Source organism: Clinocottus analis, unplaced genomic scaffold, assembly GCF_023055335.1.
Source record: "Clinocottus analis isolate CAN_PGR_092001 unplaced genomic scaffold, fCliAna1.0.p SCAF_20, whole genome shotgun sequence".
NCBI classification, from domain to species: domain Eukaryota; kingdom Metazoa; phylum Chordata; class Actinopteri; order Perciformes; family Cottidae; genus Clinocottus; species Clinocottus analis.
Genome location: NW_027175932.1, coordinates 12,726,704 through 12,745,926, shown reverse-complemented (window position 1 = coordinate 12,745,926; position 19,223 = coordinate 12,726,704). Strand labels below are relative to the sequence as shown.

The window sequence follows — 19,223 nt, the reverse complement described above, 5'->3', positions numbered from 1 at the left end:
TAGTGGTTTCTGTCCGATGGATTGGTGCTGAAAAGCAATTAAATTCATGTGTTCCCGTTCGAGAACTAGACCTACAACAACTACCACGTGCAGTCGTGCACTTCGATTGTTTAAAGGCGCGGTTACGTTCACCCACCTGTTTGTTCATTTGAGCTGACCCGCTTTCTAATGGTGTCAGTCTGTCTTTACAGCACATTCACACAAAGATCTCCAAGGTGATGTCAGGTGATGTCATTTGGTTAATGGAAGAAAAGTGTGAGATCTAGAGAGGAGCGGAGACCGATTCAAGGGGTGGTTTGCAGATAAATATCCCATTTTTATATTTCATTGTAAATGCAGACAAATTAAAACAATTACATTTTTATGACTAAGAAACAAAAGACCTGCACCACCTACAGTGCTGAAATCATAATGCATTATACAATATTACAGACACACACACACAGACACACGCTGGAGGCTGTCAGCACTCGATGCGTCTCAGTAATATTCACTTCCCGCACAGACGTCAGAAGACGAAGAAGATTAACGTCTCATCCGTCCTGTCCACTACCTCCACTCACCTCGTCAACAAACCCAGAGCGCAGAGCAGTGTGGTTTTATTTTTTGGTGACATTCTCATTAATTGTAACCCATAACGTCACAGTTTACAGGACTGTAGTGACTCCAGACAACAGATGCAGACAGCGATCAGCCCCTTGTCATGACAAAAAGAAGAAAGAGAAAAAGGTTGATGATCAGTGGCACAATAAGGGAAATGGTGACATCAACACCATAGACAGGTGCAGCTGGGCGGGATCAGTCGCTAAACATCGTCTGATCACACTGTCAAACAGACCAAGCGGTCGCTGTTTCAGGATTGATATTTGGAAAAAAATTAAGGTAGATTCGCTGGCAAAAGAAAATAGTTAGAATGTACATGACGGCTCATTTTCAAGGCGACGGTGGTACGCTTACTCCATTGTCCGGCTCACTGCAAAGGAAAACAGCTTCTCCTTGAAACGTATCACCCGTGCTGGCGGTGTTCTGGAGGAACTTATTCTTCCGCTGCAAAAGAAAAGTCTAGTTTTAACCCAGGATGTGCTGTTAATCGCCGATCCATCGTGCCAGCCGGATTGACCCGGCTGAAAGCTGGAATGGGTCGTTTTTACCGGAAGGGCTGATTTAATATTTTTATTTGTGCCATTATCATACATGCATTCTCCACTTGGGTGATGCTGGACTCGCACGAGTCACAGTAATACCATCAGAGCACAGAGATAGTAATGCAGTCACTGCCGTGGTCACGCTGTCCTCGTCCTTCATGCAGAGCTCTAGTGTGACTTCTAAGTCTGCTTTCAGGCAACAAACACTCTCGTCTGTAAGTCATCCAGCTTTTACTGAATTTTCCTCAACTCGCTCCGCCTCGTGAATATTGACAAATCCCAGCAAACATTTCTGTCCAGATATTGACAGTGGTGGGTGTCTGTTTGTTTGTGTGTGTGTGTGCGTTGTCATGCATTCGTCTATGTCCAGCAGGGGGCAATGGACTCCCACACACACACACACACACACACACACACACACGAGGGCATTTGGGCAGTGGATGCCAGGGAGCACAACTGCACCGCTGTGATCCAGATGACCGTAAATAACAAGGCGGTATTGACGGCGGCTGTTTGCAAACGCATGGCTGTTCGTCCCCGTCTCGTGCCTTGCCGCTTTTGCCAAACCCCCCCTTCTTTTCTGTTGTTGCACTTGTTGTATTATTTTGGAGGGAAAGCGAGCATCAGTGTTAGCGCTGACGGTGCGGTGATGGCTTCTGTTGGTGGGTAGTTGCGTGCTGCACAAGGTAGTTGTGTGTGTGTGTGTCGGGTGGAGGGTGGGGGGGGGATTTATGTTCCTTGTGTGTATGTGTGAAAAAGGGGAAGTGCAGACATGAGCAGCTGCAGTCAACCCCCCCCCTCCTCTTCCTCCCTCTCATGCCCCCACCTGTCTTTACCCGCAGCCTTTTTTTCCTCCTTCCTTGCTCGTGCCCAGACAGCCGTTGATGACGCTGCAGTCGGGGCTGGGGCCTCTCTCTCTCTCGCCCCTCACTCTCACTCTCTCTCAACAAATGAAGGCTGAGTGTATTTATAGTCCAGCGTGTCACCCGGCAGCCAGCGGACGGGGGATTACCTCGGCCACGATGAACAAGCGAGGCATCGTTTAGAAACAGGCGCTCGCTCTGTGACTCGCGGCCACACAGGCGGGGTTCACCACACTATCGCCCACTGAGGTAGTGTGTTTTCGTTTCTCTCTCTCCGTATTGTTATGCGGCGTTTGTAAAAAATCCAAGAAGGCATGCTCAAGGAGACCTTTTTTCTTCCTCTCCTTTTCAAGTGAAGTGCAAACTTCTCAAGAATACGAGCCGATAGCCGCTGAAGAGGAGTTCTGAGCTCGCCGTCGGCTCGCAGCCGAGGGTGTTGCAGCCGGTTCACTTGTTTCTACTACAGGCTGTTGTTCAGACAAAAAATGGCGTTATTCAAATAACCCCTCCCCCTGTTTACATATTTGTATTCAAAGTGGCTTGAACTAACCTGACAACTGACCACAGCTGTCCACGTCGGAAAAGATGTGCATGACAATCTCCACTGTGCCGTGTCACGTCCATCTTACTCACCCATGTCCCCGACTGACGTCTCTGGGAGCTTGCAGTGACACTCTCCTGCTTATGTCATGCTGTGTGGTGCTCTTTAAAAAAAAGTACTCTACTTTTAAGGTGGGTCATGCTTCACTTCACACATTTGAGCCATTGAGAGCATCACAGGCTTGCTGGAAGTGATTTTCCATGGACTTTCTTGAGCTAAAAAAAAAAAAAAACTGCTCCCAGACCTGGTAAAGCGAGGTGAAAGCTCACAGTTGCAGCGATCAAATTGCATTTTCACAATGAGACTTTTGAGCTGTGTAATTCACACTGAATGTGATGGAGTCACTCTTGTGTGCTCTGAAGCAGATGCACGTTTTATCCCGACTTAAAGGTTCCCTCCTTGGACCGACTGTACGGGAGCCGCTGTGAAGTCTCTTCAGATGCTGTTTGAGTGTATATAGGTGCCTCTCTTTGTCTCTCTGCCAAGGTTGCCGACGCCGCACCTGCTACATACACACTTTAATCTGTTTTGTAGTTTCAAGTTTGACCGGGTTGCCGTGGAATCATTAATGCCGCTTCAGCTGATAAGCCAGTTTGGTTTCAACAGTGGATTGTTGTTCCAGACGTTTGTGCTCCTCCATTGAGAGTTTTTTGGACTCGTGTCCCTTCACTTCCCGCTCACGGTCTCCTTAGCAATATGTGCGGCTGTACAGCCTTTGTGATGGAGCCTTCTTCAGAAAAGGGGGATTCGCTTTCGTGAAACAGCTGTGACACTTGTTTGAGGATCCTGTCTGGCATCAACAGGTTGACTCTCTCTCTCCCCTCAACCTGGGTGGGACATCCAATGTTTTGCTCGTTTGTCCGGACACAACAGGTGTGCAGCGGGGCTGCTATCCTCTTTTAAATTAGAGTGATATGGCTGGAGTTTATAAAACAACATTGAATTGCCTTCAAGGCAGAGCAAAGATTAGCTTTACTTAATGTGCACTATTTATTGTGTTTATTTACTATTAAACGGTTTGTTTGAGATGAAACTCTTTGTCTGACGTTCTCTGTATTGTTCATTGTTGTCACTATCTGGCCCTGAAGAAGTCAAAATGATGCCAGATTTTCATAAGATAATGACTTTTAACTTATAATTGAGACACTCGTCTTTTGAACGTCTCTGAGCACACAATTAAATTATATTTAAGTACATTTCTTTATTATTAGAAAACATGGCTGCAGCACACTGAATTGGAACTAAGGAGTTCATTGACTACATATATCATCATCTTTTCTTTCAGATAGAAAACTCAAAGTGCTTTGACATTTTTTGTTTCATATTGCCATGCGAGAATATAATGATTTGAGTCTATTTCTGAGTGAACATGTTCTAGTTCAGATCCGTAGAAATATGAGTGCATTTTCTTGGCCGATTTCCAGTTTTATAAAAGTCTGATCTGACAATTACGATGTCTTTCTGTCTATAACTATAACTGACTGTGTGTGTGTGTGTGTGTGTGTGTCTCACTGTGTGTGTGTGTGTGTGTGTGTGTCACTGTGTGCGCGGTGTAAAACCAGACATAGTCCGTTTCACGGTTGTAAACATTCCAAATGTGTCCCGGTCTGTTTCCTGTTGCAGTGCATGTGAAGGACACAAGCAGGCGGGGAGGAATCAAACCCACGCTGTTGTCTGGCGATGGAACGCCGGTCTATATAGGACCAGCCTATTTCCACCTATGGTTGATTGTTTGGTGCATCTCTTAATTCTTAGTGTCTTGTTGAAAGGAGCCGTTGCCAATTAGCGTTTCACTGACTGTCAGTGGCTTGTTAGGAGCTTGTGCTCGGTATCAGACGCTGCATCCTCTTCAAGGCAAAGAGAGGGAGATGTGTCGGCATAATTAAAGAAAACAACGTCTTACATCACTCTCGGAAAGAAAGTAAAGTGCAAAAAAAAAGTCTGGGCTTATTTGTGTGTTTCCTCTTTTCTTTTCTCCTCTGCAGATACTTGGAGAAGTATGAGAAAGTCCACCACTTCGGCGAGGACGATGAAGAAGTGCAGCCAGGGAATCCCAAAGCCTCTCTTCCAATCGGTGCAATTCCCAGCTCTTACAACTACCAGCAACACATTGTATCAGGTAGGCAGAGACTCGGTGTGCTCGGTATTCAGAAGCTTCCTCTTAATTCTTTCTGCGTTTACTCTGGTGTTTCGTCTGGGTCTCGTCTGTACCAGGTTCGTGGGTTACGTTTCTATTTGCATCCTCTCTTGTTTTCTGTCTCGCTTCTTGTTCTACGTACATCCCGTCTCTCTCTTTCTCTCTCGGCCAACTGGAGCGCTTCATTCTCACACCGATGTGAGCGCAGAGAAGCAGCGCTACAATGTGTGAGATTCATGGGACGGCGCAGAGGTCGAGCATACGTAAAGAAATGCATCAAGTCGACAAAGGTTTTGTCAAGTTTATGTCACAAGAATGCCGCGAGGAAGGAAATGTGTTTTGCGATTTTGATGATGGTTCAGACCGCTTTAAGGGTCCCAAACGTTTTCGAAGATGCATTGCAACAACCAACTGTTTGGAAAGCCCCTGTGAGTGTTAGTGAGGACATGTCAGGTCCTCGTGCGCTGTTGTCAAGCAGGCGGCTTTTTGTTGCTCCGACGTGATTTCTAACACTTTTTATTAATCTCTTGAACAGAAACATGTTAATCACTGCGCTTTAGAGGAGCCCGTAGGAGGACTTTTGTACCTTTTTTGGACGGCGCAAAGCTACCAGGCTTAATATTTACTGTGTAGACCCAAGTGCTATTGATCCTCTCATCAAAACGTGTGTGTGTGTGTGTGCCGTCCGTCCGTTTCGTCCAAATTAGGGCTGCAACTCACAGCTGGTTTCATAAGCAAGTTTTATGCCAATTTATTTCTTCGATGACGGGATTAATACAATTTATTTTTAATATCTATCTATTTTTTAGATCTATAAATAACTGTTATTCCAAATTGACAGTATTTACTCAAATAACAGACCTAAATGTAGGCTGTACATTATGGTAAATAGTGTACTTAATTTTGAAACAGGTATTTTTTCTATTTTATTTAACGTGGTTTGAACACTAAAAAAACAAGAGAGAGGCTGTAGGTCCGGGTGTACGGTACTTGCCACACGGCTTTGCTACAAAATAGACCCAACAAATCGACAATGCTGTTCCCAATTATTTTTATAATCAGGTTTGATCGTCTTCATGGATTGGTTGTTGCAGCTCTTCCCAAAACAGTTTCCTCAACAAGTTGCTCCTCTCCGTGCAGTTCAAACTGTTACGAGTAGCTGCGTCACCTCGAAGGTTTCTTCTCTGCATGTGTTGGTACAGACCCTTTCTTCTAAACTTTTGGCTCTGATCCGTTCTTACTCTAAAAGTCCTTGGCTATTTGTCTGGGCTACTGGTTTTGGCGTGTAATCTCCTGGGTGATCTTAATTCATGACTCACTGAGGTGCTCGAGTTACTCTGCAACACCAACTATTGAACGGCTCCATCGCCTCTTCAGAAACAGAAGAAATGCCTGGAGTGTTTTTTTCTTCCTATCTTGACTAACCTGGCCGAGGACCCGTGCACACGGCTGAGCTTTCAGCCGGTTCCCCTCCTCTTCTTCCTCATTCATCCCTTCTGTTCCAGCGTGACTCATTTCATTCAGCTCTCCCCTCGCCGAGCGCCACTCTGTTTAAATCAAGGCTATGAAAAGCTTTGTTTGTGCCTCTTTTCTTTCCTTCCCTGAAGTTGCCTACGCACACCCAAGTATCGACTGCCGGTTTCTAACTTTTTTAAACCAGAGCAAAGAAGTGCCCCTGAGTAACGATCATTACGTTTTGAAAGCGTAAAGAGCGTCGCTCGCCAAGGCCCGACCTCTCGTCTGTGTTGTCCGACCCCTACAGCTCACGCGCGCCCAATGGGAGCCGGTTCATTGATGAAGAGGAAGGAGGGAAGCACTTGTTGGCTCTCTTCCCTCAGAGCCGCCAGCTTGTTTTTTCTTTTTTTTTAGTCGCAGGCTGTTCTCTCTCACAAACCAGCCGTGTGCCTGCTGAGCAGAGTGACTCCGCTACGCGGCCGCGGGCTGGGAAACGACACACGGCAAACAGCGGTGAGCTTTGTCTGCGGCTGTGAAGGCTTTCCTCCGTTCACGGCCCAGATGAGTCGGACTTTGAAGAGCACAATGTAGTTTTGTCGTCTCCCGTGCTTTGCTGGAAGGCACCGCTTTTTAATTTGGATTTTACAGACGAGTTCAGGTGACCCACTGCGGCTTCATGGTGGAAACCATTACATCACTAAAGCTGCTTTCATCAGTATTTTTTTTCCCTCGACTAGATTTACCGTTGTCTATGAAATGGAAAAAAATACTCAAACATGCCCGAGTGGAACAACTTGTCAGTCATTTATAATAGTTACTAGAATCTTTTTGGGGTTTTTTAACGAAGAAAAGCAATAAATCCTCACATTTGAGCAAACGGGGACTGTTTCTGTCTTCTTTTTTCCAATCTCTGTGGCTCTGATTGGCGTGTTTACCTAAAGAGCCAGGCGTTACCTCAGAAGTTGGTTGTGGACCAAAAGCGTTTCTTAATCACCCAAAGCCTAGTTTAGTTTTTCGGTATATCTTCTCGTCCCTCATCTTCAGACATATGCGGTGAGATCTACACATTGGCAGTAAGCGAGTATTGGCTGATGTATCTGCTCGGCTGATTTTTATTGGAATATTCCGGTTTCATCATGGTCTCTCTGACTTTATCTGTAATGTAATCGGACAGCCAGGCTGAAATCGCGCTGTGTCGGCTTGGCTGGCTCAATGATGGTTAAATATTTGACAGCTGGTCTGTAAATCTCTCCCGCTGGGCTTTGGTCTTCCCTGTTGTCTCATCACGTTTTTGGATCGTAGGCCCCGCGACGACGTTTAATCCACTCCGCTCACAAAGACATCTCTGTCAAATGTTGCACTTCAGTGCTCTGCACCTCTGGCTCGCTGCAGGTGTTGGAGCAGGCAGGTTTCTGAATGGAGCATGCTTCTTTTTTATTATTTTCAAAGCATGGAAATCAAATTCCCTCAGCGGGACTCTGCTCTGCTTCACGATTGGATCCCAGGGGCAGCAGTCTACTAAAGATCCTGCACCAAATTGAAATATCCACTATTAATGTGAAAAATAAATCTAAAATGACAATTTATGCACATGAATGATCGATAGCAGATAATCAAGCAGCACGGCAGGAAAGCTTGGGCCTCGCTCGCAGACCGGATCATCTGTCAATTAGAGCTGTTGAATACCATTCGAGTCATGATCCCCTCCCCGCTATTTAGGATTAAATTTAAAAAGTCTTTTTCTTTTTTTTTTAATTATGAAAGCTCATCACGGAGGTGGACCGAGTCAAAGACAAACACAATTAAAAGTTGGAGAACATTTTCTCGTTCCTCGGTCGCACACGAGTCGCGGCTCCTCCAACTCATTTGGACTGAAGGCAGCCTTCAGCGAGCAGCTCTACGCCCCATTTGGTTTTTCTCAAATGCGGTTTGAAGGGAAAAGCAATCTGAGTTAAACTGAAGGTGTGCAGGGGCTACGCTGCCACAGCGAGCGACCGCACCAGGGCGACTGTAGGCTTTCACACTGCCGCTGCTATATCCTCATGATGCAACGATTACTTTTCAAATCCTCCACAATGAGCGTCTACAGTGAGCGAGGGTTGCTCCATTTTCTCTATCTCCTCCAGAGGCGAGCGCTTTCAGGCCAAATGCTACAACAGTGGTTTTATATTTCGCATCATTTACATTCCGCCGTACATTTAAAGCCATTTGTGTTGCGTTTCTGTATCATTTTAAAAGGCCAATTCATAGTTTCTCAGATGGTGGGATTTGGTTTGCGTAGCGTGATCGTGTTCAGTTCCTCAGTCCAGTCCAGCTGGGGGAGTATGCACCTCAGGCTGGTTCGCCAAGAGGAGGGTGGAAACAAAGGAGAGGCTTGTTTGGAAGGGAGGTTGTTCGAGAAGATTCCCCCCTTTTTAAAATCTTTTTATAGAATTTTGTCTTTAAAGAAATACAAAGGCGGCCAAAGGACCTTGAACCCTTTTCCAACAATGTTATGGTGCAAAACCGCTGCCACCTGGAGGAGAGTGTGGACGTGAGCGTGCGTGGGAACGGCAGACTAACGGCGACTCTCGATTTGTAGTGATCGGTTTAAGAATGGGGGAAGTGTGTCTGAGGCTTAAGGCTTTGTCTTTGCTTTAAATACAACGTACTGTTTGTTTTCCCCCTGCTCTTTAGACATTCATTGAAGGCCTTTAAATGTGAGATTTGTTACATGCTGAAACTTGACTTTATGAGCAGCATGTTGGAAAATCTCTACATTTATACTATCAAATTGGTATTCTGGAATAGGAAAGTGTTGAAGTGGGCGTGTGTCCGTTCCTCAGGCCTGAAGTTAAAGACACTTCTCTCTCCTTACTGCTCTCTAAAGTCCAGATGTTCATGATGTAATATGTGAAGTAATCCTGAGACGCGTTGTCTTTTTCTCCTCCTGCAGACTATCTCCGCCAAAGCTATGGACTTTCCACGGACTTCGTTCCGCCGTGCGACTACAACAAACTGGTGCTGTCCCTCCTCTCGGGTCTACCCAACGAAGTGGACTTTGCGGTTAACGTTTGCACTCTGCTGTCCAACGAGAGCAAGCACGCCATGCAGCTGGACAAGGACCCCAAACTGGTCACGCTGCTGCTGGCCCACGCCGGCGTCTTCGACGACTGTACGTTCCCTCTGATTGTGCTCTCTAGTTCACATGCTGTATATATATATATATATATATATATATATATATATATATATATATATATATATATATATATATATATTCCTAACTATATTCATTGAGGAAAACCGAGTTTTAATTTGACTTGCAAGGCCCAATTTGCTGGCAGCCTTCTCACCTCTTTGTTCAAGGATCAAAGGTCCTCTGGTCTCATAATTTATCAAGAGGGAATTGAAGAACAAGGGCATGAGAGACGAGAAACACTGAGCTGACATGGTCCTCTAACCCTGCCTCTTTGCTTCCCGCAGCGCTCGGCAGCTTCTCCGGGGTATTCGGGACGGACTGGAAAAAGAAAACCTCCCGGGACTTTGTCAGGGTAAAGTAGAACAAGAGTCTTTTATTTGTGTGACGTCTGTATGCTTCTCGATGCGTCTCTTGGTGTGGCCGTTTATGTATAGATATGAAAGACGCCTTCCGTTAAGGAAGCCGCGAAATGATCTGTTTCACTCTTCAGCGTGAAGATTGTCAGAAAATCTTGGATTTAATTGTTTCCCAACTGAGGAACCTCAAGAGAGGAGTTCACTCCGAGTCTTTAAATCACAATAGAGGTCAATTTGCTTTGGTCTCACTCAATTTAAGAGGCATGACTCAGAAATAATGCAATGTCGTCTTTTATTTATCCTCAGTCAGCCAATAGAATTCTCTTCATTAATAACACTTGACCCGTGTCTGGGGGAAGGCTGGACTGCGACTCGGATTATCTTAATAGGGCAAGTTTTCATGGTTGTGGGTAGAATTGTGTTGAAATCCCCAAAGAGGTATTAACAATATAGAGGTGAATGTGGTAGATTACAGGGGAGCAATCTCTGTTTCGAGGTGTTCAGGAGAAATAGAATAAAAACTTTGTGTAAAGCCGTTTGTGGCTCCAGAGGGAGCTTTGTTGCGTCTGAGAAACGTCCTCACGTGATGTCACTTGAGTCGATGTTCGTTGGAGCTGAAGGCAACATGATTTTTAAATGTGCAGGTGTGGAGTCGGGATCTCTCTGGAAGCAATACTTTGATACCAAGTCAATACCAAAATGTCTAAAAACGTGACTGCTTGTCTTTCTACAGGCTAACGTATGGCGGTTGCATTAAGTTACATTGTGACGTGTGTGACTGCGTGGAACAAAGACAATAATTTTAATCATTTTTAACAAACAATTGATGCGTTTCTTCAGCTCTGTTGTAGTCCGTCTGATTCAATGAATTCCCTATCGATGAACTTTGGCTTGAATAATTATTATTAATCTCCGTTGGATGCTAACGGCGGCTATTCTTCTGCAGTTCTGGAAGGAGGTGGTGGAGGATGACGAAGTCCGGGATCTGATCTGGGACAAGAACGGCGCAGCACAAGGTAAACACACTCGGTGCTTAAAGCCACAGGAAGCAATAAAGGGGGAACACTGCCGTATGCTCCCACTGTGTATTTATTGACTTTAGCGACTTCCCTTTCATTTGTGCTTCCGTAATACCTGTGAGTGGGAAGTGGGCTGTGTGCCGTTGTGTTTTTAACACCCCATCCTCCCCAAACGTAGTATTTTCAAACGTGTTTTTTCACGAAAAAGTAAAAGCAATGATCGCGCTGAGAAAAGTAAGCTTTAGAAACGAGCCAATTGGAGAAATGTCCCGGCTGCTCGTGATGAACGGACTCGCTAAAAAGACCAACAGTTCTCTTTGCAGAAGGTACGTCGAGCGAGGAGCGCTGGCAGAGCCTCTTCCACCCGCCGCGGAACCAGGGCATCAGCGACATGGAGGCCCAGCGGGTCCTGCAGATCGCCGTCATCCTGCGCAACCTCTCCTTCGAGGAGGCCAACGTCAAGCTGCTGGCGGCCAACCGAACGTGCCTGCGCTTCCTTTTGCTCTGTGCCCACTGTAACCTCATCTCACTCCGACAACTCGGACTGGACACGTTGGGCAACGTGGCTGCCGAGGTTGGTCCGCTGTTGGCGTTTGTCAAACATAACAGGCGTGTTTGTTTTCTTTAAGCTGATGATTTGCGTCTGATGGGGCAGATTTGTTCCCATATGTAGGTTACTGTGACACCGTGAACAATCGTTTGCCACCATTTCTGAATTGGAGCAGTTTAGTTCATCTCTGACATCAGTTTTATTCAAAGGAAAAGTATCTATTCAGTGGCCATCGATCCAAACAGATTTAATTGACCAGCAACTGTTCTGTCCCTTCGTGGCACCGCAGCAGTAACTACCGCTCTGGATTCCTCCGCATGTAGTTGAGCTGTGAATCGGGCCGTCACGAACGTATTTGAATTTGAGTTTAGAGTATCTTTATTTTTATTTTATTCCCAGGCTTTCCCGAACCAAGAAGCATCAGAGTAAAGAATAGATTTAATGAGTGTTCAGCTGCGCTGTTCAACATTTCTTTTTATAATAAAATTATTGAGCCCGGCTGAAAAAACAAATATGTCTGCTCAGCAGTGTTGATCGAACATTACTCTCAAAACAAACTTGTTACATTACAACGTTAGTGCCGTAATTACAGCAAACAGGAAAACCACTTTAGCGATTCTCTTGCAACCCATTTCTTATTTTAAAAACAAAACTAAATAGCTGATTACTTGTGTCTGCCAGATGGTGTGTTGTCACAACCAAGCAATGTGTTTTTCAGATCACGTTTAACATATTGTTTGGCTATGAATTATCACAGTTTCCAGCCGTTACAGATATACTTCAACGTCAAACCTTTAGTCCAACGTGTTCTCCAAGGCCAACGTCGGTGAAATATTAGCCGTGAGAGATGCATCATGGGCTCGCCTGCGTTTTGATCTCACGTGTGTTGTTATGAGATGCATGAAGATGAGCTGACGTCTATTTTTAGAAACTGCATGCATAGGGTCCCTGATAACATCGGTTAAGCCTTTGATGCCATTAATTGGATGGTTGGGTTTAGGCCAGTTAGCACATTCTTCAGATATGATACCGCAAAGCCTTCTGTTGAAACATAACTACTACTAGAGCACCTGTTTTGGTTGCTTATAGAACACAAGTCATTAACGTCACGTCGGAATTAGCGTTTGGCTCGTGGCCAGCTTTTTAAACATCGCCACAGGGCCTTTCTTTTGTTTGGTTCAGTCATCGCCTGGGGACCGCAGATGGAAATTTTGCATATTATGTGTAGCGTGCATTGACCCCGCTACATAAACATAACATAGTTATTATTCATGTGGGGTCTCATCGTCAGAGGTGTGGGGTCCTGATCTATATAGTAGGTGTTGTGGATGATCGACTGAATCTTGTCTGATTTCCTTGTAGCTCCAGCTGGATCCCGTAGACTTTCGGACGACTCATCTGCTCTTTCACACCGTCACCAAATGTTTGATGTCCCGGGACAGGTTTCTCAAAATGAGGGGTGAGTTCTCCGGCGGGCCATCACGGTGCCTCCGCTCCGTCAGCGTGCACGGTGACGCTTCTTGAGTTAAACGTGTGTCTCGTTTTAGCCATGGAGATCCTGGGCAACCTCAGCAAGGCGGAGGACAACGGCGTGCTCATCTGCGAGTATGTGGACCAGGACTCGTACCAGGAGGTGATAATGCTGCTCACGCTGCCGGACCTCATGCTCCTCATGGCCTCCTTGGAGGTGCTGTACCTGCTGGCCCAGCTCGGAGAGATTCCCTGCAGCAAGATCGCCTCCGTCAATCATAGCATCGGTATGACTCGTCTACTGTCGTCCGCCTTGCCTCTGCCCTTGAGCTCTTAAAGGATCGGGTTTGCGGTCTCGCCGCGGGAGTGAAGCATTTCTTTGGTGGATATGTGACCAGGCTCCTCAGTGCTGATCCTTGAGCGCTGTCCTCTCTCTCCCCCTTTCCTCGATCAGACCTGTTGGTGCGGTTGGTATCGGTTGACCTCCATACGTTTGGACCCGACGCCCTGACGGCGGTGCGATTGATCGAGCATCAGGCCAGCGCCGACCAAGCGGCCGAGGTTCGACCGCAGCTGGTGGAGCAGGTCCCTGCAGCTGTGCAGGGAGGAGCAGCGCCTGGTGAGTGTCTGTCTGTATGTCTGTCACACATACTCTCACGCTGGAGATGGAGTTGCATGTGTCAAGTTTGAACCCCGGGCACACTGTGGGGAATAAACAGAGCTTTGGATTTTATTCATTATTGTCTGCTGGAAATCTGTGATGTGCTAATCTACTCTGCTTACGTTAGCGCTGCAGTTTTTACAGAAAAACATATTGTTTTCTAAATATCTCCGTCCAACCTCTCAGGGTGACGATGTTACGCTATGATTGGCTAGTCTGCGTTTGAGGGGTGGGACTCAGTCAATTGAGTTTTTACAAATCACGTTACTTGATATAAAATAAAAAACACCTTTTTTTTTTGCCTGGACTCAAGAATGGTAGTGGCATTTCTACGCAAATAAAATTAAGAAAGCCATGTAAATAATACAAATCATTCAATTAAAATCGAAGGTCTACAATTTGACTCATCTGAAAACATCTATAATAACTCAACTGTTGCTGCTGAGCAATTGGAGCATCCTTCACAACAACTTGTGAGGTTTGTTTGTCACTGATAAATTGCTTGAAAAGTACATAAGGGTTTGGCAATTTTCTGATCTCTTAATTCTCTATGGTCTTTGATCAGGACGACCAGAGCTGAGCAGTTTTCCATATTTGTTAACCTTAGAAACCGTAGATTAAAAAAAAGATAAGATAAGTTGAAGGCCACCAAGAAGTTTAACACCTATTTAGTTTTAGATTACGCTCCCTTTTCTTAAGCGTTTTCCTGCTTCTGTCTTGGTGGGCGGAGACAAAGGAATCAGATTCCAGTCGTCTCCCTGCAGCCCGAGTCGTGAATGAACAGGTGTCCCTTGGTGGGAGCTAAACCCACCTCACCTTGGAAGTATCCATCCCTGTGCTCTGTGCCCCAAAGGGCTGCAAGGTTATTAGTTTGCTGACATCTAGTGGACGCCCTGGGGACTACTACAAATACACCATATGTATTGTTTTGTGCATTAAAACAAGGATACAGAAGCATAACCGCAATTTGTTTTGTCTTTTCAGTAACGAGGGTCGCGGTTCAATCCACCCAACCCCCACCTGGTATTGTTGAACTTGACGGGGAAAAATTTACACTGCAGTGGTAAGATTAAGTCACCTAAATATGTCTATTCTGATGTTTTTTTAGCTGAAAAGAAATACAGTTCCGATGTGTTTTTCTGCTCACATTGTGACCACTGAGTCGGTTGTTTGTCTCTCCAACAGGCTAAACGCACACTTTGAGACAAACGCAGAGGGATCCGTGTCTCGATCAGAAATGTACTCCGAGTACCTGGCCACGTGTAGTAAAATGGGACGAAGCAACATCTTGAACTCAACAGGCTTCCTCAAATGTCTGCGGTCAGTTCCGTTTCCTCCCCGTCCCGTCGGCCGCTTTTACGTCCAGTTTGATTCTGAGCATGTTTACGTAGCTTCAAGGATGCCAGCAAACCTTTCCCTTTACGACGAACCTGCTTTTCCCCCACAGGACCGTGTTTCCCAGCCACACGATGCGGCGGCAAGACGAGGCCAAGGCCAATGGTCAGGTTCAGATTCTCCTGGTTGGGCTGAGGCGCAGGGCCATGCCTCTGCCCATCCAGCTGTACTACCAGCAGCCGAATCCGGCAGCAGCTCCAACACCTCCGGCAGCTTCTGGCGACCCTCAGGCCCCGCCTCCAGGTAGAACTAGGAGAATGAATCATGTTTACACCTTTTTGCTCATTTAAATGCATTTGAGCACTAGGTTTTGTCCAGTCACCGAACATACTGTTTAGTAAGGACAATGTGTAGAGATCCAAAGCTAAAGAACTTTGGTGGAAAAGACGTCCCAGAAAAGTGACTATGTGCAGAAGGACGCTGGCCGTCCTGCAGAGAGAGCAGAGCTGGGTACCGCCGACACCGAGGCGGTTGAACTGATTACAAAGGCACACGCATTGAGGAAATGTTTTCAGAATAGAAGTTAGTTGAAGGCGCTTACTCAGGGAAATTGAGAGGAATTCTTTTAAGCTGTATCACATGTCGAAAAAGACAATTGGAAGTTATAATGAAAGGTAGTACTTTCCAGTGTTTCCCCTAGGTTTACAGCTTCAGGGGGGGGACCTCGACGACACCGGCAATGACACAAACACCAAAAGCATTACTTTTTCTGTAAATAACATCCTTTTGTGACTCCATCTGTGCTTTTATAAATAACAGAATAAAGAACAATAACTTTCAATTAAACCAAATTGCCCCGTCAGACCACAAAAAAGAAAACAAAATTTCAATCACTTAAAACAATAAAAATAAAGTTTTATCTGTGCAAAAAAAATAAGTAATATGTAGTTACTACTAAATAGCCTATTGTGTAAAACTAAAAGCAAATTGCAGAACAAAACAGAATGAGTGCAGACGTGTGAGCATCAGGTTGTATCAGTGTTAGTGCTGCAGTGAGCTGCTTTCCTCTACACACATTTTTATAACGTGGTTGTTGACTTGATACCGTTCTCTCAGTTCACTCTCCACGTTGAGATGAGATCTTTTTACGGTTTTAAGCGACGGAACAGCAGAAAAGACGACTTCACAGAGACTTTGCGGAGACTGGCTTTTGGCAAAACGCCAAAAATCGCCGAGTCGCGCATGAGCAACGTAATCTGTGAACCGTAAACATTTATCCGGCATTTCTCCATGTATTTATTAATGACTTAGTTTGATGTCCGTGTGCTTTGTAACGTGTGAAGCCAGCAGCTCATTGTTGGAACAAGACACCAGCACTTTGGCTCGTTTCACTTGGAGCAGGAGAGCTGCTCCGCGTTCAGAGAGCTGCTCCGGTGATCCCTGCAGGAGGGCTACTCTTGCTATCTTCTACATGGGAGCGTTTAAAACACAGATATAGTTGTCTGCTTTTTAACGTGACATATTTGTCTCCGATCTCTGCCCGCTGCTGGATGCTCAGCGCTCACCTGTGTGCGCGCACTTGTCTCTGCGCATCGGGACGGAACAATGCCGTGCGCGATGCAGAGCGCAGCGCAGAGTGTTTATGCGCAACCACGTAGAGACAGAAATGACACGCTGTCGTGTAGATCCCGTCAATAAAATACGGCCTTTAGTTTGTTTAATAACAGAACAAGGTGTCGACCTGTTCTTTAGGAAAGAGAACCTTAAATGACGTATTGTGATCTGGCGATATAGAGAAAATTACAGGAGGGCGGGGGGTTATTTCATGGGGGCTCCCCTCCCCCCTGTTATAATGGTAGGGGAAACACTGCTTTCTGTTGCATCAAAAATAAATTAAAGAACTTTAAACATGATTAAAACCCGATTTTAAGGAGCAGTAAATGTTAACTTAAGTAGTGTCTTGCATCTAATCAATTCTGTGTTTTGTGTGACCAGGCTTACCTCTCGGGCCTCCCAGTCTTGGACCCCAGTTCGTCCGGGTGATGGGCCCCAGCCTTGGCGCCATTGCTGCGGCCCCATCCATGGCCTCGACTGCGCAGGACCCTCCTCATGCGAGCCACCCGACTGTTCCCCGACACCCGGTGCCCCTGCAGGCTTCTCCACAGTTGCCGCCAAATCCTCTGGCAGCGGTGCAGCAGCAAATGGGCCGACCGGGTCCGGTGGTCCAGATCCCGACCTCGGCGGCGGCGGCCACCCAGAACCACAGCCCCCAGAACCCTGCTGCTCAGCAGCACTCCCCCATGCTTCCCACAGGGACGCCTGTCACGCTATTTCAGCAGGTACCACAGGGCCACATCCTCACCGCCAGGGTGCACGGCGTGTGCCCTCCGATCACCCAGCACCCTGCCCTGCCTCAAACCCCTCCCCCGTCTGGGCCTCAAGGTGGAGCGCCCCAGGCGGAGCCTCAGTGTGTCGCTACGGCATCGACACCCTCTTCTTCCACCCAGGCGGCGGGTGGTCTGACGTTTAGTATCGCGGGCGTGACCAATTCCCCGGGGTCCCGCTCTACATTTCAGAATATCGCCCCAAAGCCTGCGCCAGGCCAGTCGGGTGGACCAGCGGCCGCGATGGCCTCTCCCAACCAGCAGCCTCAGCTCCAACAGCAGTCGCAGAGTCTCGTCATCGTCGGTCCCAACCCCCAGCAGAACCCAGCCTACGCCTCCGCCATACACCAGATCGTTCTTGCCAACCCCTCCGTCATCCCCGGCTCCCAGACTATCCAGATAGCAGGGCAGCCCGGAGCTGCTTCCAACCCGTGCCCGCCTCCTGCTTCTCATTCCAACACCCAGGTCCAGCCCAATCAAACTGTCAGCCACGCACTGTCCATGAAACGGCATCAACAGCTGCATCAACAGCAACTCCAGCTTATTTCCCAAACTCCCCCCTCTCAGCCTACCTCCACCGAGTCCAGCTTGATCAAACAGCTACTGCTTCCAAAGCGAGGACCTTCCACTCCGGGAGGAAAGCTCATCCTACCCGCTCCACAGGTGCCCCTACCAAACAGCACGATGGCGCCTAGTCCACAGGTGATCTACCAGACGAGCTACGGCGCCCAGAATCCCTCTCCTCAGCCTCAGCAGCTCAATGTCCAGCTGGTTCCTGGTCAGCTTCCCGCTGCAGGAGCGCCAGCCCTCCAGACGGTCCAGCTCCTGCCAGGCCAGCTCATTTCCACGAGTAGCACGGGGGCGGCTACTATCATCAGCCCCACGGCTGCTGGACAAGTCACATTCACCGTGGTCCCCACCACCGGCTTCACCACCTCCACCGCTGCCGTTGTCAGCCAGGGTGCTGTGGCTCCGGGAGTCCCCCCTCCTACGTTCTCGACTGCATCGGTGCCCCACCACGCCCCGGAGGCTCCACCACCACCACTGCCAGCGCCCCTCAGAGGAGACAAGATCATCTGTCAAAAGGAAGAGGAGGCCAAGGACGCCACGGGGCTGCATATCCACGAGAGGAAGATAGAGGTGATGGAGAACTCGTCTTTGGAAGAAGGAGACTCCAACCGTAAAACCAGTAATGGCGACGTGGCGGCGGGGGCCAAGCTGCTAAACGGTCGGAAGTGCATGGAGTCTAATCTACCTCCATACCACTCAGGGAACAGCCAGGGGGCCCTCAATGGCCCGGCTACGGAGGGCCACCCTGCTAATGGGAAGCAGGCCCTCTCCCCCAGCTTGAACGCCCCTCTGGAGGGCAACCCCGACCCCAAAAGGACTCTCGTCAACGGGGTGTGTGACTTTGATCGGGGCGACAGTGGCAGCAACTTCAACAAAAACATTCAAAATCACATTGCTTCCAAACAGTACTTGGGGAACGGGGACGTGGGCCCTTCTGAGAAGAGTCACGGGTCAGACCCGCCTCTTCCCGGTTCTCCTCCCCCCCAGCAGGACACTGCCAAAGCCCAGCAGGCCGAGCGCCTGGCGAACGGACCCCAGGCAGTCGGCAACAGGCCTCCCTCGGAACTAAGCAACGGACCTTTGGGGCCGGGCCGCGGCGTGCCTGCGCTACGACAGCAACTGCTGCCCAACTCCACCTTCCCCTCCTCCGTTACCTCCCAGAGTCCCGCCAACGGAGTGGCCTCTGAGGCCCGGGGTCTCAAGAGGCCCGCCGAGAACGAGGACCGCGGTGGGGCGGCCTCGGGGATCCCCAACAAAGTGGGAGTGCGGATCATTACCATCACCGACCCCAACAACGCCGGCAGCAGCGCCACCATGGTGGCGGTGCCGGCAGGAACGGACCCAAGCACAGTAGCCAAAGTAGCAATAGAGAACGCCGCTCAGCAGAGGAACTGCTCGCCCACGCTGGCAGCTGGCTCGACGGTGAGTCATTGGAGGGTTAGTCTCGCAGTGAGCCGCATTTATCTGGTCTTCTAGTAGTGTGACTCCATGTCTGT

General features: G+C 47.8%; 1 protein-coding gene across 3 annotated transcripts in view; it reads left to right on the top strand.

The window, feature by feature from the left end:
* Nucleotides 1-19,223, top strand: part of arid2 (AT-rich interactive domain 2) — a 33,850-nt gene that overhangs the window by 9,478 nt on the left and 5,149 nt on the right. For 2 of the 3 annotated variants that reach the window (XM_068586379.1, XM_068586380.1), the window contains exons 5-16: nucleotides 4,595-4,728; nucleotides 9,137-9,355; nucleotides 9,667-9,734; nucleotides 10,685-10,754; nucleotides 11,069-11,331; nucleotides 12,670-12,766; nucleotides 12,855-13,064; nucleotides 13,232-13,396; nucleotides 14,423-14,501; nucleotides 14,624-14,758; nucleotides 14,886-15,076; nucleotides 16,769-19,149. In XM_068586379.1, the coding sequence (XP_068442480.1) occupies nucleotides 4,595-4,728; nucleotides 9,137-9,355; nucleotides 9,667-9,734; nucleotides 10,685-10,754; nucleotides 11,069-11,331; nucleotides 12,670-12,766; nucleotides 12,855-13,064; nucleotides 13,232-13,396; nucleotides 14,423-14,501; nucleotides 14,624-14,758; nucleotides 14,886-15,076; nucleotides 16,769-19,149 (4,012 nt within the window). The remainder of the gene's footprint in view (nucleotides 1-4,594; nucleotides 4,729-9,136; nucleotides 9,356-9,666; nucleotides 9,735-10,684; nucleotides 10,755-11,068; nucleotides 11,332-12,669; nucleotides 12,767-12,854; nucleotides 13,065-13,231; nucleotides 13,397-14,422; nucleotides 14,502-14,623; nucleotides 14,759-14,885; nucleotides 15,077-16,768; nucleotides 19,150-19,223) is intronic. The other variant, XM_068586381.1, reaches the window with a different exon arrangement.